The following is a 25,333-nucleotide window of genomic DNA, read 5'->3' as shown; positions in this document are numbered from 1 at the left end:
AAGCTTCTCATGTCCAATAGAGCCAATGCCAGCTGGCTCCAAGGTGGATGCGTCACTGGCCAAGGCCGAGCCATTCAGTGATGGTGGTAGCGCCTCTGGGATAACATATTTAAGAAAGGGGGAAAAAAAACCTGGGCAACGGCAGCTGGAGAGAAGAGTGAGAATATGTGAGAGAAACAACTCTGCAGACACTAAGGTCAGTGAAGAAGGAGGAGGAAGAAGTGCTCCAGGTGCTGGAGCAGAGATTCCTTGGCAGCCTGTGGTGAAGACCATTGGGAGGCAGGCTGTCGCCCTGCAGCCCATGGAGGTCCACAGTGGAGCAGAGATCCACCAGCAGCCCGTGGAGGACTCCATGTCGGAGCAGGTGGATGTGCCCAAAGGAGGCTGTGACCCTGCGCTGGAGCAGGCTCGTGGCAGGACCTGTGCACCCGTGGAGAGAGAGGAGCCCACACTGGAGCAGGTTTGCTGGCAGGACTTGTGACCCCAGGGGGATGCACGCTGGAGTGGTCTGTTGGTGAAGGACTGCACCCCCTGAAAGGGACCCACGCTGGAGCAGTTCCTGAAGAACTGCAGCCTGTGGGAAGCACTCACATTGGAGAAGTTTGTGGAGGACTGTCCCTCCCGTGGGAGGGACTCCACACTGGAGCAAGGGAAGGGTGTGAGGAGTCCTCCTCCTGAGGAGGAAGAAGCGACAGAAACAACGTGTGACAAACTGAGCACAACCCCCATTCTCTGGCCCCCTGTGTTGCTGTGGGGGAGGAAGTAGCAAAAATCGCAAGTAAAGTTAGGCCCGGGAAGAAGAGAGGGGTGGGGGGAAGGTGTTTTTAAGATTTAGTTTTATTTCTCATTATCTTAGTCTGATTTGATTGGTAATAAATGAAGCTAATCTCCTCAAGTCAAGTCTGTTTTGCCCGTGATGGTAATTGGTGAGTCCTTATCTCTACTCAATAGCCTTTCTTTATATGTTCTTTCCCCTGTCTAGTTGAGGAGGGGGAGTGCTAGAGCGGTTTTGGTGGGTACCTGGCATCCAGCCAGGGTCAACCCACCACAGCTTCCCATTTCTTTCCAATCACTAATTCAGACACCATTATTCCAAGTGTTTGTGATTTGGACCTGAAGTCCAAACTCTGCTAATGAAGTGGGGAGAAAGCTAACATAATTCTACATAATAAAATTTCTTTTACAGCTTCTTCTTTCAAAAATTCAGGAATTACACTCCTGAAGTATTCCAAATTAAAAGAATTTTCTATGTTAAGCAGGCCATTGTTTCTGCAATTTTAGCTGCACCTGGATATACAAATTACAGTGCAAACCATTTTTCTAGTTGTGTAAAGTATTGCAAAGAACTCTCTCAGCATTGAATCTGAGGTCTCAAAGACTCCATATTTTTCAAAAATAAATACGTTTAAATAAAAAATGAGGTTAGCACTGATGCTGATTGAAAGGAAAGGTCACCAAAAAAAGAGTTCATAAATTAAGGTCTTCGAAGGAAATTGCTGTTATAACTTTAATAGGCCTTTTGTAGATGATCTAACATGCCTGTGTCATCATCCCCAATTTGCAGATAAGAAAAACAAGACACGAGATAACTGACTTGCAGACTTCATGCAGTGAGTCACTGTGGCAAAATAGGATTTCAAGAATCTTGAAACCCACTCCTTTGTACTAATCATATTTCAGACTCAGGAAAAGTAATAGTCATAAAAGCAATTCATAAATCCATATGTTATGATTTTATGAAATTAAGGTGGAAGAAAGATTTGATTAACTTGAGTCAATATTTAACAGATCACAATTTTTTAACCATTCCCCACTAAATTCTTTCAGAATATGACTGACAAAGCAATCGGTTCTCTGCTAAAATCTGATGCTACTTAATTCTGTGGATCTGATAAACCAACTGGAACACCCCCCTCATCACAATTTTCTAGACAATGTGTAGGGAAGACAAATTTTCTCACGTATAGTGCAAAATAGATATAGCCCTAGTCTTCCATCTTTAATTTCTAGTAATTTTCTTTCATGCTTCATCATTTATAGCTTACCCATATATTGTCATGGCATCTGAGGATAAGTCTAAAGAAAAAATATAAGCAACTATAATATTGAAAGTCCAGGAAAATATATTATTACACCAATATGGAAGGACACCATTGCAGAGGTCTGTAACCTAAGTCAGAAAATTATTTTGACCATTTAGCCTACAAAAATGAACAATTATTTTTTAAAACAGGGTAACTGTACGATAATAATTCAGAATCCTTATAAGTATACAGATAATTTTGCAGGTATATAATGAAATGTTTGATGCATGTGTATTCTGCAATGTTAATTTAAAGTATTATTTATATGTGTACACTAACTATATGATCTTTGCAAGTGTTAAATTTGTAACAACAAAAAAATTTTATTCATATTTTATCTACTGATTTTATAATTTCATACCAATAAACTGAGGATGTATTTCAAGTTCATCAAAATAATTGAGAACAGTCTCATCGTCTGTATTTAACTCCTTGAAGAGATTCAGAGATTGCAAGAACCGGTCCTGGGTATAATGAGTTCCAGCAACAACTCTCTCTGGCAGATTTATTATTCTGTTTATAAGGAATTCATCAGATGCGGTCAAAGAAATAACGAATTCTGTGAAGAAGAACACATTATCAGTACCCATATATTATTATTTTTTCTCTTTCTTACCTATTTTGTGTTAACAATAAATTTTAAACCACAATTGAACATAAATAGATATCAATTGTATATCTTTATAGAGAATTTAATTATCAAATTCTTATATAAAACTTCTCCAGTTAGAGCAATCCGACAATATTAAGAGATAGATCTGCAAAGAAGCTACATATTCCAATTTCACCAAATTCTGTCTTAGCACTATCAACAAAACTATTCTTGCAGTAAGCAGTGAAAAAATCTTAAGAACAGAACTGCAGTGCAGTTCAAATTTTCTGACAAAGCTATCATACAACCAATACACTCAATGAGTGTAGGAGGAAAAAAATTGTTATGAATGGTGTGGCCAAAGCAGCAACTAACATTGGAAAATATAACAGCTCACTTGTTTGTCAAGTCAAAAGTCCTCACCCTGTATTGTGATTTTTAATCTCACAAATAACAGTGTATCTGCTGAATTAAAGTAAATTTAAAACATAATAATCAAATAATACATTAAAGATACTATGCTGCCACATGCCATAAAATTTAATGTCAAAGTTGTTTTAGTACTATTGGTAGACAAAAACACCAGAAGTCTTTCAAGGATCCCCAGCTCATTTCTTCACTTTGGAATTCTCCTATTTGAGGTTTCATTAGGCTGAATCTTGCAGTATTTTATTAACTCAATAAAAAAAATCTGTATTTATTGAATATGACTTAATATAGTTTATCACAAGATATTTTGATATTTCTATGAATATAATTTCCCAGTTCTACTAGAACCTATTAATTTAATAAAGACAGGAAGTAATTTTTCTGACATCAGATTTTGCAGAACCAAGCACAGACACAGCCCCTCTGCCTCAGCTCCCAGAAGAACCTCCAAAACCCAAAACCAAACCCAAGAAAATCTCTCCAAACCAACAAAAGTACTTTCTGGGCCATTCTGGAAAACCATTTTTTTCCCCTGAGGCTGAGAAGGTATCTTCTTAAAAGAGATCCCATACTTAAAGTCCTTGTTATGGGAGAGAAAGCGGTACTTTTTCTAGTCCATCATAATAATTCGTTCACATTTCCTCTTTAGAAATGCTGACTAAAAGTGGGTTTGTTTATGAATAACAGAAATTATTTACTCCAGAAATAAGCAATTCATAAGTGGTTAAAGACTTGGTAGAAGCTGGCTTTTTAAATCAAACCTTTCTCCCTTCATGTAAGTCCAAGGACTAAGGAATTTTTCAGAAAGTCCTGAATTTTCTTTGCTTCTGCTGAAGCCAGTAAATTATAATTTACTGAAACACTAAGCATTTGAGATATTAAATCTTTATACTACCTAACTGTACACATCTTGTAATGCAAAATATGCCAAATGTATTGTTTCAATGTAATCAAAACTTCCAAAGAAATCCAGAATAGTGAAAACACCAGGATGAAGCCACTTCTGCATAGATGAAAACCACTCTCTTTTATGTCCCAACTTAACTGATGCATTAAAATGAATTTGGTAACATCTTTCAAGATATCACATTAAAGATAAACTTGTATTTTTTTAAGATGCCAAGTTCAGGAGCTCATGTTTATTCCATTAATAGCTGCTGTAATCACAACAAAGGGAGCCTCTACTATTGTTACCAACCAACAATTGATGGCGTTTTCACAAAAAGAAAAAAAAAAAGAATAAAACATCTACTAACTGAACTAAAATATTCCTTTTGATTAATTGTTCACTTTCAAATAAGAGGGCAGCAGCATTACATGGATTAGATATTTATTTTATGTTAAATTAAGTATGAACAGATGGAGTGATATTTTAGACGACTTATTGCTGGCAGCAGTATTTGAAAACTCCTCTTTACTTAAAAAGAAATCTATCAAACTTACCAGGTGTGATTAATTTATAACAATTGAGTATTTTGCCTTCTTCTTCTTCTTCTTCATCTTCATCTTCACTTTCCACTAAAACAAAAGTAAGAAAATATTGACATTTTCATTTGAAGCAACAATATAATTATATTTGCTAAAATGTGCCCAGTACAAACACAGGTTTGTATATATTCAAATTATATTAATTGCTGGAAAATACTGGAACCTGGACACCAAGTTAGAGAATTCAATTAGTAATTCATGCTGCCAGCCACCGCAGAATTCTGCCTTGGGACACTAATAGTTATTTGCCTATACAGCTGAAGTATGCACATGCATACACAACTTTAAAATGTGTCCATGCTGCTGTCCTGACCCTGGCCCCTCCTCCTGCCAAGTACTTTATTCTGCCAAAATCAGGGACAGGGCTCAGAACACTGAGTAGAAATGTTTTACAGCAGTATGGTTAAAATGGTTTCTGTCACTAAGTGTCTGCTGTTCTGAATAGTCAGTAAACTGCCTGAAGATCATCAGCTGAGCATGACAATTTACAGCCCAACATATTAAGTTGAACAAGACTGGGTTTTGTTTTCCTTCAAACCTTATGATGTATAATTTACATATGGAGATGATGCTTGGTCTTAATGCATGGACAGTGCTTGCTCACAATTTGAAATGTATGTCTCAGAGCTCCTCTGAAGACATATCTACTGCAGCTGATCTAATATACCCACTTTAATCTGGCTTAGAAAATATATTAGAAAATAAATTAGAAAATATTGGTGCACTGGCTAGATCCCCTCATTAAGCAGCCTTTAAATATTATGAAGAAATTCTGCTGTAGACCTTGCTTGAGTGGAGTAGACCAACACAGAACAAGGATGTCTCCTCCATATTTGTGCATTTATTTAGTCCTTTGCCAGTAAAGATAGTTTGAAAAATATCTCATGCTTGAATTAAATAAGGTACATTACAATCCTTACGTTTCAAGCACCAGGTGAAAACAACTTTGTTTTGTGTCCTGCACTGCAGTCATTACAGTCCTGATGCACTTCAACTAATATGTACTGAGAACAATAATGATAATGACAATATTAGCAGCAATAAAAACAAAAGCAGCAGTACTTACAATTAAAAAGATCTTTTGCCTGTTCATATGTCTCTGGGAACCCATCTAAAACATATCCCTGATTCCTACAAGGCATGGATTTGAGCTTATCCTTCACCAACTTAACAACATACTGATCATCTAGATGACCTGAGGCACAAAGAAGGTTAATAAGTACGTAGTTTATGGAAAAGAGATATCTGAAATTATTTTACTAACGTTTTAATTAATTTAACAGTGAAACTTCTATTTAGACCCTAAAAAAATGATATATTTTGAGTTACCATTTGTATATTACATGTTGCCAGTGATTTATAGAATATAAATCTGTAGCTCTAAAATAAAATTACATTTGTGAAGGATATAAATATGAGAACTTAAGGATACTAAACATGAGATTAGTTTTTTTTTTTATAATAATGCAATCAGATTTTAATAGAAGCATCAAAGAAATATTTGTAGAAAAAAATGTGACAAAGCAATCATTTTCTATTTGCAATTAACTGTAAGACTTAAAGATAGTCTTGCAAAACAAACATGAGATAGGTTTTACAAGTTTCATTTTCAGATTAATAGATCAAGATATGAAGCGGTTTATTAACTTAGCCTACATTGTTGAGCAAATGCGTGGGATTAAAATGTTTGGTTTGATCTGATTTTTTGTCCTTTTGCAACCATTGACTTCAGTTTTCCAACTTTATTTTCCTTCAGCTTTTAAACCAGTGTAATCTTAAAAGTATGTTACTATTATAAAAGGCATTATTATTTTAAACAACAAAGCAAGGTATGCAGAAGAGATGCTGCCATAGACCTCATTCTGAAGCTTTTGGGTGTGTTACAAATTCATTGCTTTTCAGATACACAAGACACAAATCAGGTAAACCTTTAGTGACAGAAAACATTTTTAGGTGGGATCGCTTTATACCGCATGGAAAATGTTAAGCATTAAGTCAAAAACCACATGACTTTATTCATATATAGACAATAATTACTACTTTTCAGTAATGGTAATTTTTATGAATCTTTTTCAATCTGCAGACTTCAAAATTCTTTATGGGCTTCAGTAAATACTATGTACTTTTTAGAGATGGACAAAATGAAGTATGAGGTACTTAAAATACCCACATGACACATACTCATGACAGTGTACTAATTCTTTTTCTTACCAGAATAATATCTTTTTCTTTTCATATTTGATAAAACTTTTTACTTTATATTATATAAATTATGTTCCGTATTCTGAGAAGAAAATATGTTATTAAAAAGTCTGGCCAAGGATCTAATGCTTCTGAGTATGCTGTTGTTACTTGTATATCAACTTATAGGGTAAATCGAATTATATGAAATGTAGAAAGAAGTAGCAGGATGGAACTTTTACAATCAAAAAAGCACCACAGTGTTTAAAAAAACATATCACTTTTAATATACAGGTACATAATGTATAATGTAAAATGTTGTATTTGATTTTAAATAAGGTACATACAAATGGACAGCACCCGTACATACATACAGGTGCTTTTAACAGTGTCACCGGAAATCCGGACAGAAACTCCCTGACACAATTGGTAGTGTCAGAAAGCGGCGTTACTTTGTGGCGGGACCGGCCGGGTGCACGGGGGATATCTCCACCTAGGATGCACACCGGGACCCTGGATAGAAACTCAGTTACACACTGTAATCATACATATTCATAACACCTCCCTGAAATCGTTAGCATATTTACATATTCATTTTTAATCTCTTCAACAATTGGTTCATTTTCTGTCGCTTTACATTATTTCCCATGCTCAGTCCTTTTCCTCTGCCCCTTTCTTTTGGGTCTGAGGTATGTTTAGGGTAGCTGGTCCATGAGTCAGTGGTCACGTTCTCCCCCTGCTGGAATTACCATTCACCCTAGTTACTGCTGCGCATGCAGACAATCCAAAACATGATAATAAAATTTGTACATTTTCTGGGATATTCCCCTTTCAAGGACAGCCAACTCTTGATAAGGAGTTTCTCCACTAATCACTCCTGACAGCTTCAAGGATGGTCATCCTGTTCTTGGACCTTGTGTGCATATCTGTCTTCTTTATATATGTGCAAACAGCGTACTAAATCCTTCATGAAATTATTTCACAAAATTTAACCCCTTCATTGTTGGATAACATTAGGACGTAAAAGTTCTAAAGTACATAAAAGTTCAAGGAGATCGAGCGCACTCTCAGTAAGTTTGCAGATGACAAAGCTGGGCAGAAGTGTTGATCTGCTTGAGGGTAGGAAGGCTGTACAGAGGGATCTGGACAGGCTGGATCGATGGGCTGAGGCCAATTGTATGAGGTTCAACAAGGCCGAGTGCTGGGTCCTGCACTTGGGTCACAACAACCCCATGAAACGCTTCAGGCTTGGGGAAGAGTGGCTGGAAAGCCGTCCAGCTGAAAAGGATCTGAGGCTGTTAGTCGATAGCCAGCTGAATAAGAACCAGCAGTGTGTGCAGGTGGCCAAGAAGGCCAATAGCATCCTGGCTTGTCTCAGAAATAGTGTGGCCAGCAGGACTAGGGAAGTGATTGTCCCCCTGTACTCGGCACTGCTGAAGCTGCACCTCAAATACTGTGTTCAGTTTTGGGCCCCTCACTACAAGAAAGACATTGAGGTGCTGGAGCATGTCCAAAGAAGAGCAACAAAGCTGGTGAAAGGTCTAGAGCACAAGTCTTATGAGGAGTGGCTCAGGGAACTGGGGTTGTTTAGCCTGGAGATAAAGAGGCTGAGAGGAGACCTTATTGCTCTCTACAACTACCTGAAAGGGAGCTGTAGCGAGGTGAGTGTCCATCTCTTCTCCCAAGTAAAAAGTGATAGGACAAGAGGAAATGGCCTCAAGTTGTGCCAGGGAAGGTTTAGATTGGATGTTGGGAAATATTTCTTCACTGAAAGAGTTGTCAAGCATTGGAACAGGCTGCCCAGGGAAGTGATTGAGTCACCATCCCTGGAGGTATTTAAAAGACATGTAGATGTGGTGCTTAGGGATATGGTGGACTTGGCAGTGCTAGGTTAATGATTGGACTCGGATGATCTTTAAGGTCTTTTCCAACCTAAATGATTCTATGATTCTATAAGCACAAATTTGTTTCCTCATTTTCCGTTTGCATAGGGTTGCACTAGTTACCTAAATCCCATCTTAGCACTTTGTATTTCCTACCTGCATTCTGCTCCATGTTTTCTTTTATTCCAGCTAATAACTCTTGTGCAGCTTCTACATTTTTACCCTCCTCCTCTTCATCATCTTCTTCCTCTCCTCCCACACTGTCAGAGCCCAGTTCTTTAGCAGCAAGGATTTTCTCCTGAAGACAAGAACAGAAGTATGAATAGGTTCAGAAATTCCATAGCCAAAATCCTTTCACACACAGATGGAATAAAAGGAAAAAAATAAGATTAAACAATTCATTTCATGTGTACTCCTGGACAGTGAGATACTGAGCAATCTTCAGTCTCTAAAAAGAGTTCAGTGTATCCCTCAGAGGTGATCAGTATGTCAAAAGATATTTCCATTCTAAAATAATGGAATTATAACTAATTTTTAAATGACGTCAAACATTTTAAAATCACAGAAATTAAAATAATAGCATTATATGAAAACAGAAACACACCAGATTTGCTATTGTTTCAGTAATCACATCGTTTATCTTAATGCAATGTAGTTTGTAGTGTTTGCATAGCTCTTCAGCAACAGTAGATTTGCCAACTCCAGGAGGACCATGAATGCAAACTTTGAGAGGCTGAAAAAAAAAATAATATCAATCAAACAATACGGATGTTTTTTATGTAAAAGAAACAATCTTTTTACTAAACTAATAGGAAATAACAACTATTATAATTAAATCTGAAAATATATTTTTGTTTTATTCATTTATTTATTTTTCACTGACTATCTCCTATACACATCCACAGCTGTGTAACACAGCTACTTAATTTAAATGTACAACTTTACCATTGGAGAAAAAGCACGCTTCTATTTAGTAGATTCACGGACCAACTTCTAGTGGCACTATTACTATTTGAACAATCAAAAGAGACGAAACACAACCCCATAGATAGGATGCAGTGAATTTTGGAATGAAGTGGCAGATACTCTACTACACACATGCAATGATTCTATTTCCCAACTGAGGTAGAGTTCTGTCATCACAATGGTTATTTTGACCTCAAAAATTCCAGATCCATCACAATATTAAGATATTATCGATTTCTCATTTCAATCTACTTAGCCTGTGGATGAGTAAGTGTAATTAAGATTTCAGTATAAACTTATTAAATATATTATGCAAGAAAACTCAAAATCATGCATCATTAACTGCCTTAATTCACTAAATCTGATGGTGCAAACTCTGCAAATTTAATAGAGTAGTGACAGGGATAGAGGTCTAGCTAGCCTTTCCTCTCCTTGCTACTTGTTGTGTCTGTATTTTGTACTGAATTTTTTGAATTACATCCATACATACTCAAATACAGTAGTTTAACCCAAACACATATCTGATGATCCTCTTAGAGATATGCAGAGACTTTGCAACAACCGACCTTGGGCGACGGTAGTTGAATTCTGTTTTACATCTCCTGAACTCCTGTTCCAAATTTGAACAGCATTTAGACATGCTGAACAGCTTTATCGTACCAATCAAAACTTGCATGTATGCAAGCATTTTTCTGCACCTTCCAATAACCTTCCCTACACATATGAAATTCTAAATATTAAGCTAACATAGGAAACAGCAAAGTTGCTCAGTACATTATACAACAGAGCAGGGTAAAGTGAAAGCTACATTGCAATTGAATAACCTGGCTCGCTAAATGTAATGAAGGACCCAAAATACTCACCTAACTGCTGACTATTAGAAAAAAGCTTAAATAAAAGATACACTTATTGTGTTCATGAAGCAAAATATACCAGGAATGTCATATATTGCATACAGAAATTAGTTTCAGAACAGTGGCTTCTCCCTCAGGAAGCTTATTTGCATTTACAGGGTTTCGGTTTTAAGCATAAAAGAAATAAAAATTATTATTGTTTTAATTATATGTCCTCTTTTTTAACTTATTCAATTTAATTTTCAGTTTTCATGTTCACTTATTTTGCAGCTGTATCAGTCCTCCACGTATTTTTACTTAAAAAAATTGAAGTTTGTGTTTATATGAGCATTTCTATTGGGAAAAAAAAGAAAGGAGCACTTTAAAACAGATTAGACCAAACCATTACCAGTAATCCGCGACTTTGCTTGTATTCCTTGACGATTTGTTTAATGTTCTCCACAAGTCCTGCCTGAGCAACCCACTTAATGTTGAAAGTGTCTTTCAGAAACACAGATTCCATTCGCAGGTTCACAAGCAACATATCCAAATGCATTTGCTGAGGGAGCAAAACTACATTTATTTACAGACTTAAGCTATTCATGTTAAAAGAACACTGCTAGCTTAAAATAAAGACTAGAATGGAGGGGTGAGAATAGAAAGAATTAAAGCATAGGGAAAGAAGGTTTGCTTACAAAGCAAACCAGACATTTTAAGCTTTTTAAAAATATAAACATTTCTAATGTATATTTGTATTTGAGTATTCTCATGAACTATTAAAACATGAACCATTAAATGATTATTCTATGTAATACAAACGTTTCGTATAATTGCAGGGAATAACCTCTTTCACAAATGTATCAAGTATCATCCTAAGAGTAACAGGGTTGTAATTTGTTTATTGCTTCTATGTACAGTATATTTCAGATAAATAGATGAATACTAAATAATTTATGTATGCTACGTTCATCAGCCTTAGTAGCACCTCACTCAACTTTTTTTTTGTTTTTTTTTTTTTCATTTTGTGTAGGTTTTCTTTGAGCACTTCAGTATGCTCAGTGCAACAGTGACATCAGTGCTTCACTGCTTTTCTAAATCAGGCTGTAACTCTTCAAAATAGTCTGTTCTATGATGGTTAAATTTTAGTTTATTTATTTTCTAAACTTAAACTCAATGTATATATCTTCAGGCATATTTTAGAGTTAAAGTTTTCTGGTGAAATAAAAAAATAAATTATACATTTCATGATATTATAAGTTTACATCCTTTCCTTAAGTAATAAAACGGGAAAAAACTACTAACTGTTAACTCTTTGCTCAGGAATGCATTTTCTTTTGGAATCTTCTCAGTTTTTCCCGGTCCAACATTTTTACTGATACACTATCGAAAAAGAAAAACAAATACACTTATCAAATCACATTCTTAGAAAAAAATAAACAGGATTTCTGTGGATAAAATATATGCTTTAAATTTTATGTTACACTATACCTGAAAAGTCAGTATACTGATTTGAAATAGACAGATCAAAGAATAGTGTTTTAACTTTAGTATTAGTATAAACACCTTTGTTTTGCTAGACATCACTTCCTCTTTAGTACTGGCAATAAAAAAAACCCAAACAAACAACAACCAACCAACTCAAAACCACAGAAAAGTGCTCCAAAGCTCTTAAATCTATGTACGAGTTCCTGCTGCTTAAGATCTATTTGAAGACTTACTTTATTTCCCAGCATTTTCACTTCAGGTTCTTGAAGTATTTAATTCTGTTAACAATCAGGAAGGGTTTTCAGACCAATGCCATCAATACCTCTCCATTTAACATTTTCATTTCATCATTAGACAGGAATTGTTAGTTACTCCTACAGCCTTTAAAATAGATTTTAAGCCTCACTAGATTCCATAAAACCATAAGAATTGATATAGAGCATCACATCAAATCTACATATATTCCAGCATTCTGTCTCCAATGATGTCAACTAGTGGATGCCTAAATGAAAGCAAGAATGGGAAAAGCATATATGATACTTCTTCCAGATACTCTTCTAATCTTCAACTATTTTCAGCTCAGAGAGTTCTTAAACTAGAAATAGCTGCTGCTTATCAAAGTAACCCTCACGGTATTTCTCTCCCATGTACCTTTCCAGTCTTCCCTTGGGCTGGTACCACTCCCTGCCAAGACAGCTCCCATCAGCGCACGATGTAACACTCTCTCCACTGGCAACTTCCTGTCTCTACAAGAACTGTCCGTTTCTGCCCTCTATTTCCTGTTTCTGAACAACCACATACTCATGAAAGGACCCAACCACTTTTCTTAGGGTGCTTAGCTGCTTCTCAACATCTTTTAGTGAAGTAATTCTTGGAAAGCCTTTGGGAAATTCAAGTAGACTACATCAGCTCGTTCACCCTTTTCCATGTTTTTTGGTCACATCAAAGAACTTCAGGAGGTTTCCAAAGCATTTGAAAGTACTTTTTTTTAATGTATTTCTTGGGAAAGTATTTTACAAAAGTCACATTGGCTCTTCCCAAATAGATCATATGTATCTGGGTGTCCTTTAATGCATTTATTATAATTTCTAACAATGTACCTGGTTAATAGCCAATGTCATTAGGCATATTGGCCTGTAATTCCCAAAACATTTCAGGAACCTCTCTTTTTACATTGGCATCACATTTACCATCCTCCAGTCTTCAAGTGCCAGGACAGTGCTAAACAGCAGGTCCTATGCACAAATTAGCAATTCAAAGTTATTTCATCCTTGGATTTTTCGACTTCTTCAGCAAATAGCATAAGACTGGCGGTTTCTTAGTGGTCATTTTGTCAGTTCATTCTATAAACTTTTCTACAGTTACTTTAGTTTTATACAGTTTCTCTAAAAAGTTATCCACAAAGATATCCTGAGGCATTAAGATATTTCCAAATTCTTACCCGTGTCCACTAACACAAAGCATCTCTACTACTGCCTTGTCTTCTCTAAGTCCTCCTTTTATACTACAATAATCAATTTGCCTTATAGATTTTCTGGTAGGCTTTCTGGTTTTTAATAGTTTGGGAACAGGATATTGATTTTGAGTCCTTCCTGTTAATTGATCTTCAAGGGTTTTTTTCACTTATCTTGCCAGATTTCATGATCTTTTCTATTCTATTTTCTTCATCTGAACGCAATCATGTCTTTTGAAGCCTGCCATCTTGTTTTTCTCAACATACAGTTTAACCATGCTAATTTTCATTTACTCTTTATCATTTTTAACAAGTAGCAAGCAATGTCCTTATATGAATAATAATGTAAGTTTCAATAGCCTCTATCCTTCTCCTCCAAAGATTTAATATTTTTAATGCCTTTTGTGTTCGTTTTTATATAATGCTCTTTCCTATGGTTGACCGCAGCTGCAAAAGTTATTTTGACCTTTGCTTCTTCCATGGGAATGTTGACTAATTGCAATATGGCCACTTATACAGAATGGCTCTTTAACTATTAACTTTTCAGTAAGACCCTGTATATTTACCTGAACCAAAACAAAGGTTGCATCTTCTTGTGAATTCCCTAACACAGTGCTCCATGAAACACTCTTTGACACAAACAAAAAATATCAAGTTGTTTTGTTTGGTCCTTACGTAACATTTGCTCAATCTATATGAGCAAGTCTCATATTTCATTAGTTAATGCTCACTATCAGTGTATAGTTCAACAGTGTCATCCAGCCTCTTTCTAGACTTAATTTCAAATGCTTGCAAAAACAAGATATCTACCTACAAAATTAAGGAAAAAACATCATAAAGACTTTGACTATCTAATTAGAGTACTATTAATCCCATAACAATTTCTTAGGTAAAATTTCTATTTAAGTTAATAATAATAATACTGCAAAAGCTAGTTCTGCAAAATCAGGTCCAAGTAATGTATATTGTTCAAAGGACAGAAGTCTTGGATGATTTCAAAACAATTTTCTATGTCATGTACTACACAAGATAATTCAGGAAGACCTAGGAATTTCTACTTTAGTAAAATTTATAGTTTTTAAAACCATAAAGATATCTGAAAAAAAAAAGAATCAAATCTCTTACCTTTATTAATTCTTGAAGAGTGTGCACAGATTCATCTACTGCAAGTATATACTGAGACCTTGGCCTCTGGTCTGCTACATTTTGTAACACTCTGAAACATAGCACGCAGTGTCAGGACCAGTGGGCAGAGAAGCATACGGGCCTTTCATTATTAAATGCATTCCAGAAAGAGCATAAAGAGTTTGTAAAATCTTGCAGAACTTCTCAGAGCATGACATTTCCATATACATTTTCCATAACAAAGAAGCACAGCTAGATACTTTATTTGGAAAGAAATTCAAAGGATAAAAAACAACGTCTATAGAAGACATTAACTCAGCTTGCTGTAGAGTCCACGATTCATTTCCAGTTCTGTGCCAGTTAACTGCTATCATACTCTAGATCAAGCATTGCTAATAATTTCTTAAAAGCATACCACCAGTCAGATAAGTTTTCCAGAAGGCCTATTTACTATTAAAGAAACAGAAGTCTTTGTTTGACTCAGTAGGAAGGGTCAAAGAGTGTTCTTAAACCCACCTACCCCAATTCAAAAGCCACAGTACCCTAGTAGATTTGGATTTGTAATCTAGCTAGGCATCAATTATTGTTCAGGGGAAATTTCTTTTACTTACGCTGCTAAATCAAGAACATGAATGGTTGGAACAAAATTGTTTCCATCTCCGAAAATAGGTATGGCAGGAGTCTCACTAAGCCAACCTATCTGAAAATACAAATAGAGAATGAAGTGAGGAGAAAACTCACTACTTTCAACTAGAGATAAAAAAGGGAGCATTTGCTTACTAGGCAAATCTACATATTCAGGATTTAAAGTTCAGTTTCTTGAATGATTAATGGAACTGCAGTAAAGGAAACAGTTCTTGAGAAATACTGACTGGCAGTCTACTAAAAAGAAATCTTTTTTGTTTTAAAGTATAGTCTTTGATCTTGACAAATGTTATTTTGTATTCCAAATAAAAGAAATGCTTGGAAAAGAGAGAGTACAATGTTGAGAAGAAAGACATTTTTCCTGATTTCATTGATATTAGAGAAATGTTTTCACTGTAAAGTACATACAGAGATACTGTTAACTATGGAAAAAAAAACTTAAAAAACATATAGAGCCAAAAAAGTGGAAAACACTTCCACTGTAGCTAGAACATTTCAAAGGGATCAAATAATCAGTTTTGTTCACAAAAGCATTAAGCTTATCATACCAAAGCTACTAAAAATACATTCAATTCCATTGTGGTTTGCCTCTAGAAATTAAACGAACCTTCAAAAATAGTTGGATATCTACCTTAAAAAAGTAGTGCAAGACTCCTTCCCCAGCTCCATATTGATGTCCTGAGGCAACAACATAAGTTGAAAATTTGTGTTTGTTCTGGGAAGTAAAATCAACAAGAAAGTTTTAAGAAATATGGTACTGCAAATGGGCTACTGGCTTATCTTGAAACTTAAGTACTTGTGTACTAAATATACAAAATGTGTAAATTATATCACTTAAAATTTGTACCTAGATCAATCATTGCATATCCTGTAGTTTCATCAATCATATTGCTAATATTTCCTTAAAAAAAAAGGATTGCTTGATCAGAATTGACCTGTCTATATTTGAACTGAAATTCTAAAAAAAATTTAAGAGTCAAAAAAATTGGAAGCAAGTTATGTAAATCAATGAAGAGAACAGGATAACTCATCTCTCTACTTTCTATTTCCAATAAAAATAACTCTGAAATTCATTGAAGCTATTTTTTAAATTGCATTATATTTGCATTTGACTGCCTAAAGAACTGGGAAATGCTGGATTTTACAATTGTTTTACATTCAATTTGATATATGATGTAAAAAAAATAAATCTGTGAACTATCTAAGTGTTTTCCTAACCACACATCACAATCTACCCATGTATTTTTTGCCGATCATTATTGCATAAAGTCATAAAATTGCCTGTCCTGGCTGCCTATTTATGTGTAATGTTACTGCTTGGATCAGTGTTGAGGATGGTTATATAAAGAAAAAAAAAATTGTAAATCATCTCAAGAAGGAAAAACTTCCAAGAAAATCCTTTACATTAGGACCAGTCACTTTGAAATTTTTAAGGTGAAACAAAATTATTAAAGAATTCTCATGTTGTAAAGATCCTAGACGTTATATATCTACTTAACACTATGTAAAAGAACCTGCATTTACCAGAGGAAATAAATGCCCAGATTTGAGATCTACTTCTTTTGTGAAAAAATGCATCTTTTGTTATCATCTTTATAATATTTCAGAAACATAGAACTAAGAACACTGCTGGCCAACCTTTGATTGCAGAAGCAAAGCATCATATAAAGGGATGACAAGTTATAACATTGGTGTATTTTATCTGTGTATGTGTTTTTATCTATCTACTTACAAAATAAAACTTTGTATAAAAACTACCTCAACTCAGTTGAATGCAACAGCTTGTTAGTAATCACAAGAAACTTTAAAATTAGAAGGCATTTCAGACAGCATAATTGCTCCCCCACTTAGTTTGCTTGGGCAGCACCATGATAGAAACTGTACCCTAACAGCAGCAGCTCTGCATTGCTCTGGACAGACTGTAAACATGCCCCAGAAGACATGCTGTAATTTCCATCTCTCAGCAGGAAAAACCTGCCTCTTGTGAATCACAGGAGGTGCTATTTCTCACCTGCCCTAAGAAGAATGTAACACACAGGATTTTCTTCCATTTACCTTGCAGTAGTTTCTGCAGTAGCCACTTGCGGAGACAAACCACAGTTTGGCACCGAGTGCTGTATTTCACCGAAATACAAACCTCGGAAACAGGTTCGAGTTCTCTAAAAATCCCTCTTTAGTGTCACGTCACACATATGAGAAGGTACTATTTGAGATGACTTCGATATACTTAATTTAAAAAACAAGGTAATTATTAGGCAAGCCCCAGTTGGAGACAGCATGTTTAGTCATGGCTAAAGACCTTCACGTTCCTGTGTAATATTCATTAAGGCCACTAGATGTCAGAATCTAGCCACGATAATCAGTTCTTGGCTTTCATCGTTTTACGTCGTTGGTTTGCTTGTTTGTTTTATTCTATTAAAATGATTGAAGTAGGAAATAGGTCTAAATTAATGGATTCAGGAACTGTGATGCCACTGAGAACAGAGCTAGGAGATGAAGAGCTCTTCTGTCTGTGCTAGGCAGATGTTTCTCCAAGGATTCTGAATTTGGCAGGACCCCAGAGTAGGCGACTTCTCAGAAAAGCTATGCAGCCTGTATGGCCTGCCACAAAGGTAAAGGTAAAAAATTGCTAGTGGTAAAAAACAGACTTCTAGCTCACAACTCTTGCTGAATTTTAAGCAAAATATAAGTGGGAGATACACTAACTCAGAGGGGTGAAATCTTGCTTTAAGCAACAACAGCCATTAAATTGCACTGTGAACAGACATTAAGGCTAAGAAACCCTTCTACTCTTGGTGCAAGATCTTCTCTACATGACTAACATGGCTGCTGAATCCTGGTGTCTCCTGCTGAGCTCTTTGCAGGGAGTGGTAACACTGCTGTTTCTTTCACAGACAGCACGTTTCCCAGATGTCGCTGAATTTAGAAGCGAGAACTGTAATTCAGAAGTCTCCAGCCATCACAGGAAGCTAATGTTGACCTGCTGGGAAGGGCAGATGCTTTGGAGCCTTCCTGTTCCAAAGTGCACAGGGGCAAAGATACCCATTGATGCTGCCCCTGGAATTCTGGAGGAAAATGGCTCCTTTTGGAAGGCCTACAAGAGGTACATACCGAGAACATTGAAGTTGCTGTATTGCGTGCTGCTACATACTGTTCCATCATCTCCTCAAAAGACATTCAGCCTGGCAAACGTTTAGAAGCTAATTATATTAATACCTTTGTTACATGGTGACTCAGTGTTTTGGACTAGTCAGAAAAATTGAGTCAATAGTTCATCTGGGTGTTACCAGTGGCAGAAGTTATTGTGAGGTTTGGTGGACACTGGTTACAATTTTCATGTTTCTAATATCACAAGTATGAAAGTTATTCCATAGTCTTATAACTCCATGTTGGCACAGTGAAAGTAAGAACAATTTGCCACTGTAAAGCTGTACACCAAATTTTACTGGCATTCTGTACTATTTAACCCATGTTACAATAGAATATAATTTCCAGTGCTATTTTCTCAGCAGGGCATAAGATGGCAAGTGTACACTGAACTCAGAGTAAGGGGGTTTTCCCACTCTATAATTAGCCAGATAAATTTCTGCAATGGACACTAAATTGTATTTATTATGGGAGACTGCTAACGCACAAAGAGAATGACCAAATGACATCTTCATCGTACAGTGTATTTCGTTCTCTTCCACATGTCTTTCCTAACCTCCACAGTACTCTGTCTCTAATGACAACAGCATCAATTCTCCTGAGTTGTGAAGCACAATCCGAGCTACTGTCAGTATTTATTTAATAATAGCTCTTAAATGCAGAGAAGGGCATGGTCTGTTCTCTAGTAGCATTAATAGTCTAATCAGGACCAAACAAACAAAGCCGAAGGAAGTGATTTAAAAACACATATAAAGTGATCACAGGTATTCTAGTTACTCTGGGTCAGCTCTATGCCCGTGATTTTAAAGTGAATTATAGGGTGGAATAAAAGTCAACAAGCCTTCTGCTCCTAGAGCATGAACTATCCAGGAACGTGCTAGGTGTGGCCAGAACATCTTCTAAGTATTTAAACAGGACATAATACTAACATAGTTTGCTTGAAGATGCTGCTTTTCTTTAAAACTACTACTAATATCCCTTTCTTCTACATTCTTTCATCCTCAAATTTTCCCCACACAAGCTCCACCTTTAATTCTCTCTTATATTATGCAGACACTTATGTTTCAAAAGACATTATAGTCTTCTCAATACTTGATATTTTATTAATAATTGACGTTATTCGTATTTATCAAGAGAATAACATACTCTTACAAATTATTTAAATTGTTGGTAATTTCCATTACTAAGATAATGCTCTAAGTAAGAAGATCAAACAACCTATTTTTGTAAAAACATTATTTACATACAGTTTTCCCAAGTTTGAGAATGAGTTTTTCAGCATTTAGGTGATCCACAAAGTTAGGATGAGATTTTCTTCTGCGATAATCTTCATCAGTAAAAGGAATCTCAGGATCTTCCTATGAAGGAAAAAATGTGACTGTTATACATGTCTTAGAACAATTTTTAAAGGCCTAGATAGTTAAAATAGTTCTTAAAAAAATATTTTGAAAATCTGTTTTAACTTTGTTTTCATTTGAAATTCTTAAAACTGATTCTAATACTTCAGGTTGAACATTTTGAAAATGTTAGTAGTTCAATTTCAATTTTCACAGCAAAAGATTTTTAACTACCTTTTATATTTTAAAAATAATGAATTTTTATTATATATAATATTACACAAACCCTAAGAACTGCTACAGGTAACATTAATGTGCACAATTTCTGTAAGACTGAATTTGGGAATTGCAACAACTTACTACAAAGCATCCCACATGGTTCCTGACAATACCTAACATATACAAAGAGGTATCTATCTGTATATACACTTATTTAAATTCATATTTCATTAAATATACAGTAAATATGGAGGTTTTTATGACTGAAGGACAGTGCATATAGTAGTTAGCACAGATCTTACCTCTTCTCCAAGCTGTCCCTAATGTCTGCCTGTATCATTGCCTAAACTTCTCCATCCAGTGCAATAAAGTTAACAATTTTGGCAGTAAGTAGCAGTTCAGGGTGAAAGGCTCATGAGAGAAAACACACTTGCTGACACTAACTTTATTAGCTATGTTTGAAGTACATACTGAAGTACTTTGTTTAATTGAATTTAATGACTATTTTACATTAAATGGAAATATTCAGTTAAAAAAATGCTCATGTATTCATATTACTTACAGGTTGAGGGAGTTTGCTTTTTGCCCAGCTCATTATTGTTGAAACGAGGATGAACAACTTCGGTGTTGCAAAATGTTCTATTTCCATATGTAGGGCTGTTAAATGAAAGGGCTGTTAAATTTGGGTTGGTATAAAATTAAGATAATAGATCAAGAAAGAAAACAAATAGGTTGCCCAGAGAAGAAAGAAAGAAAAGAAACCGGTTGCCCAGAGAAGTTGTAGATGCCCCATCCCTGGAAGTGTTCAAGGCCAGGTTGGATGAGGCTTTCGGCAATCTGGTGTAGTGGAGGGTGTCCCTGCCCATGGCAGGGGGGTTGGACCTAGATGATCTTTAAGGTCCCTTCCAACCCAAACCATTCTATGATTCTATGATTCTAAATAGACAAATAATGGCAATAAAGAATCAAATTATTAGGAATCAACATAATCTCCATAGAGCTACATAACATGGGGCAAAAAAAAAAAAAAAAACAAAACAATCTATGCTAGGAAATGATTCATCTTTATTGATGGCTGAGATACTGAAAGAAAATAGAAGTGTGGTTTTTTTCATGACTGAAACAAAAAAACATAGAATCATAGAATCATTTAGGTTGGAAAAGACCTTTAAGATCATCGAGTCCAATCATTAACCTAGCACTGCCAAGTCCACCATATCCCTAAGCACCACATCTACACGTCTTTTAAATACCTCCAGGGATGGTGACTCAATCACTTCCCTGGGCAGCCTGTTCCAATGCTTGACAACTCTTTCAGTGAAGAAATATTTCCCAACATCCAATCTAAACCTTCCCTGGCACAACTTGAGGCCATTTCCTCTTGTCCTATCACTTTTTACTTGGGAGAAGAGATGGACACTCACCTCGCTACAGCTCCCTTTCAGGTAGTTGTAGAGAGCAATAAGGTCTCCTCTCAGCCTCTTTATCTCCAGGCTAAACAACCCCAGTTCCCTGAGCCACTCCTCATAAGACTTGTGCTCTAGACCTTTCACCAGCTTTGTTGCTCTTCTTTGGACGTGCTCCAGCACCTCAATGTCTTTCTTGCAGTGAGGGGCCCAAAACTGAACACAGTATTTGAGGTGCAGCTTCAGCAGTGCCGAGTACAGGGGGACAATCACTTCCCTAGTCCTGCTGGCCACACTATTTCTGAGACAAGCCAGGATGCTATTGGCCTTCTTGGCCACCTGTGCACACTGCTGGTTCATATTCAGCTGGCTATTGACCAACAGCCTCAGATCCTTTTCGGCTGGACGGCTTTCCAGCCACTCTTCCCCAAGCCTGTAGCGTTTCATGGGGTTGTTGTGACCCAAGTGCAGGACCCAGCACTCGGCCTTGTTGAACCTCATACAACTGGCCTCGGTCCATCGATCCAGCCTGTCCAGATCCCTCTGTACAGCCTTTCTATCCTCAAGCAGATCAACGCTCCCACCCAATTTGGTGTTGTCTGCAAACTTACTGAGTGGGCACTGGATCCCCTCATCCAGATCACTGATAAAGATATTAAACAGAACTGACCTCAATGCTGAGCCCTGGAGAACACCACCTGTGACAGGTTGCCAACTGGATTTAACTCCATTCACCACAACTCTTTGGGCCCAGACATCCAGCCAGTGTTTTAGCTAGTGAAGAGTATGCCCATCCAAGCTATGAGCAGCTAGCTTCTCCAGCAGAATGCTGGAAAATCTACCGAATTCAACCAAAACTTCCTTATTTTAATTTGGAGCAAAATAATTAAATGTGGGTTATGTTTTGTTGAGTCTTCTAAAACTTATCATGTTATACAAATATTTTTACTATAAACAGGAAAGCATAATTTAGTTTAACTATCATATAAAAAACAATATTGCACCGTCACCATAAAAAGATTCCAGATGCCCATTAGAATTTGGATATAATAATCAGGAGAAAGTATCAGAAAGACTGTAAGCAGTATTTTTTATCGGGCATTTAAGTCAAAATAAATTTAAAATAATTATATAAAATATTGAAATGTTATCACAGGAGCAAATTTTCTACCCACCTCCCAATGCAAATAGCTAAGATGATGGTTGATAGTTATTTAGGGAAATAACTGCCTACACAGATATGTCATTTAAAGTGTTGTTAGATTACGAATGCTAGAATGCATTGCATGTTCTCTTGTTAATTAATTGAACAATTCATGCAGCATTTCTCCATCAAGGAACCCAGATTTATATTACAGTAAACTATAAATCCCAGATAATTTCATTATTTATTTATAGTAAATTTTGATGGCTATATAGCAACAGATTTTCTGTTCAGTCGATAGCTATACTAACCAGAAGCAGCCCATGTTGCTTCCTCAATTTGATTTGGATCCTCGGTGATATTATATAAAACAATCTCACACTCACGCAAGTGATTTAAGAGCTCTTTTTGAGAAGAGGCCTGGGGAAAAAGTAGTTAGAATTGACATTTAAAAAAATAAAAATAAAACTCCTTTTCTTTTCAAGTTTAACTTACTGATAGAATGTAGTTTTCTAACACTAGGGTGTTCAAATAATTCATAAGACTGATATCAAACTTTGTGTCAGAGACAAGTAAGATGATGAAATGTAAATTAAACGCTGAAACTTCTAATTTACAATACACATTAATGTAGTTCAAAAATATGTACATTTTTTAGCAGCATTTTAGGATTTCTATTTTCAGTGCAATTGTGAGTATCAAAAAATATATATGACTTTTATAGGTATTTTCAACAAGGATCAACTGGCAGAATGAAGAAAACATAAAATGTCTATTTCCTTGCAAAATAACATTCTGTCATTTTTATTAAATGCAGATTGTCTGCATCACTTGAGCAAATCCAACAAACACTTTGGGCAAGAACAGGGATTAAGATTAAATACTGTCAGCCATAATTTTCTGATTGAATGGCTCAGCTGTATAGATGTTGAAATCCAAATTTTCAAACATTTGAAGAGATTCTGGCTTATCGATTTGAGACAGAGGCAATTTTAGTTTCAGAAAACTAAATCAAGCAATAAGCAATCACATTCTTAAAAGCAAGCCTCCTTTAGTTAGCTAAACTCTGGACATATCTTTATACAAAGATGTAGGTATTGAGAACAATTAGCTGCTAGTGAAACCTGTGAATTCAGTGAAAAGTTAAGAAGCAGGACACTAAATTTGATTCCAGCACCACTACCTTTAAAATGGCGACAGAAGACACAGAGGAGACAAGAGAGATTCTTGAAGTGTGTCTTTTGAAGGAAGAAGAAAGCAGACCTGTGGATTGTCAAGGTAGATGATGTTCTGTCCGTAACTATTTTTTTTTTTAAATCTATTTAGAGTTCGAGTTCCTTCCTTTTACTGTCTCCTGTATCAGACCTAGCAGGGAGGAGACAGCAGTGTGCAGGAAGCAGAAGGAATCAAATATATGTGTACAGCTTTCAGCAGCAACACAAGACCATTTTATTAACGCAGATCATTTTACATGACTTGGAATGTTTCTAATGTTGTTTAATGGCAACCTGAAATAAGACTCTTACTTACTGCATAGGTTTCCTCTGCAAAATATGGTTTAGTACTCTTTGGCTTAGAAAGGGTACCCACTATTTGGTAGACTCCCTCCTTTGGCCTGCTAGAAAGTTTGGCAGCTGAGTTATTTTCATCTTCCTCCTCTTCTTCTCCTATGCTTTCAAGCGATGCCCCAACAACACATTTGGATAAATACTGCAATATACAAGACACACATTTGTATGTACATATATATTGAATCGTGCACAGCTTCTCATGGTCTTCAGAAGACACTAACACTCTGCTGACTAGCTCTGGTCCCGTAGTAGGCAATGTAGCTCAGAACATGGCCTTCCTTTGAACAGGAAAACATTACGGACTCCTCAACCTCAGCTGTAATGTCTTGTTTTGACTTGTGTCCTATGCCTCAAAGTCGAAGATGTTAGCGAGTCCCTTGATGTCTCTTCCCTGCAACCCATCTTCCAGGCAGGCATTACCTCAGAGAGCTCTCTCTCTCCATAGTGATCAGCTGTTGCCAGAGGTCTCCCGACCTGCTCTATTCACAGCTCCTGCTCCTTACTCTCATTTTCCTTCTCCTTCTTGTCTTAACCCCTTCTTGCCCCCAGCCCCTCTCCTCAGCAGCTATTTCAGGTGACCCCGTCTACCGGCTGACTTCCCGCCCGGCCGAGCTCCCTGGAGGCCCGCCGCGGCTTCCCGCCGCGCCACCGGCGGAGGGCCGGGGTGCGCTCCCCGCTGCGGGCCGGGGCCGGCGGGAGGGCGGCGGCGCCTCGGGCAGCGACCGCTGGGGAAGAAATCGCGGCCGCGAGCAGCTGCAGGCCGTCCCCCGAGGTCACCTCGCCGATGCTGCGGCCGCAGTAGGAGTCGAGGTGGTTGAGGAAGACCCGCTGGCTCCGCACCGGCCCCGCCGCCATCGCCACCGGCTGCGCCGGGCACGCGGCCTGTTGCTACGCGACGACGAGGCCGGCGGCGGCTGCGCGGTGAGCGCGGCGGGGCCGGGCCGGGCCGGGCCGGGCGGCGCGGGTTGGTGCGGCCCGTCTGCCTGCCGGGGGGCGGGGGGAGCCGGGGGCAGCTCCTCCGGTAAGGGCTGTTGTCGGTATAAACAGACGTTTAGTGCGTACGTGTACTCTTGGGGTTTATATCCTAGGACAAACAGGGATAGCGGCAGTCGATAAATTAGGGGCTGTATCCCCGACTTCTAGGACGCTGACCAGGACGAAACGTTACGCAGTACTGCTGAGACAAACCAGCTTTCACCAGGCTGTTAGCCGCCCCTTCAGATAGCGGGCAGGCCTTCAGGCAGTTCATCCCTTATCGGCCGCGTTCGGCCAAGCAGCACTTGCTCAGGGGTTCGGGTAACACAGCCGTCGGACAGCCGAAGGCGGCCCGCTGAGGTGCTGCAGG

The 25,333-nt window shown here is 37.2% G+C and overlaps 1 protein-coding gene across 1 annotated transcript in view; it reads right to left on the bottom strand.

The window, feature by feature from the left end:
* Nucleotides 1-24,843, bottom strand: part of AK7 (adenylate kinase 7) — a 31,841-nt gene extending 6,998 nt beyond the window's left edge. The window contains exons 1-15 of the mRNA XM_086613466.1: nt 24,766-24,843; nt 23,948-24,127; nt 22,729-22,837; nt 20,430-20,524; nt 19,559-19,669; nt 15,796-15,879; nt 15,131-15,219; nt 14,520-14,610; nt 11,759-11,836; nt 10,866-11,015; nt 9,262-9,390; nt 8,814-8,955; nt 5,660-5,788; nt 4,549-4,623; nt 2,446-2,643 (exon numbers count right to left, since the gene is read on the bottom strand). Coding sequence (XP_086469592.1) covers nt 2,446-2,643; nt 4,549-4,623; nt 5,660-5,788; nt 8,814-8,955; nt 9,262-9,390; nt 10,866-11,015; nt 11,759-11,836; nt 14,520-14,610; nt 15,131-15,219; nt 15,796-15,879; nt 19,559-19,669; nt 20,430-20,524; nt 22,729-22,837; nt 23,948-24,127; nt 24,766-24,843 — 1,738 coding nt within the window. The remainder of the gene's footprint in view (nt 1-2,445; nt 2,644-4,548; nt 4,624-5,659; nt 5,789-8,813; nt 8,956-9,261; nt 9,391-10,865; nt 11,016-11,758; nt 11,837-14,519; nt 14,611-15,130; nt 15,220-15,795; nt 15,880-19,558; nt 19,670-20,429; nt 20,525-22,728; nt 22,838-23,947; nt 24,128-24,765) is intronic.
* Nucleotides 24,844-25,333: the final 490 nt, after the last annotated feature.

This window comes from Tauraco erythrolophus, chromosome 6 (assembly GCF_009769465.1).
Source record: "Tauraco erythrolophus isolate bTauEry1 chromosome 6, bTauEry1.pri, whole genome shotgun sequence".
Classification (NCBI taxonomy): Eukaryota; Metazoa; Chordata; class Aves; order Musophagiformes; family Musophagidae; genus Tauraco; species Tauraco erythrolophus.
Note: the sequence above shows the minus strand (reverse complement) of the source record. Positions and strands in the feature narration are given on the sequence as shown.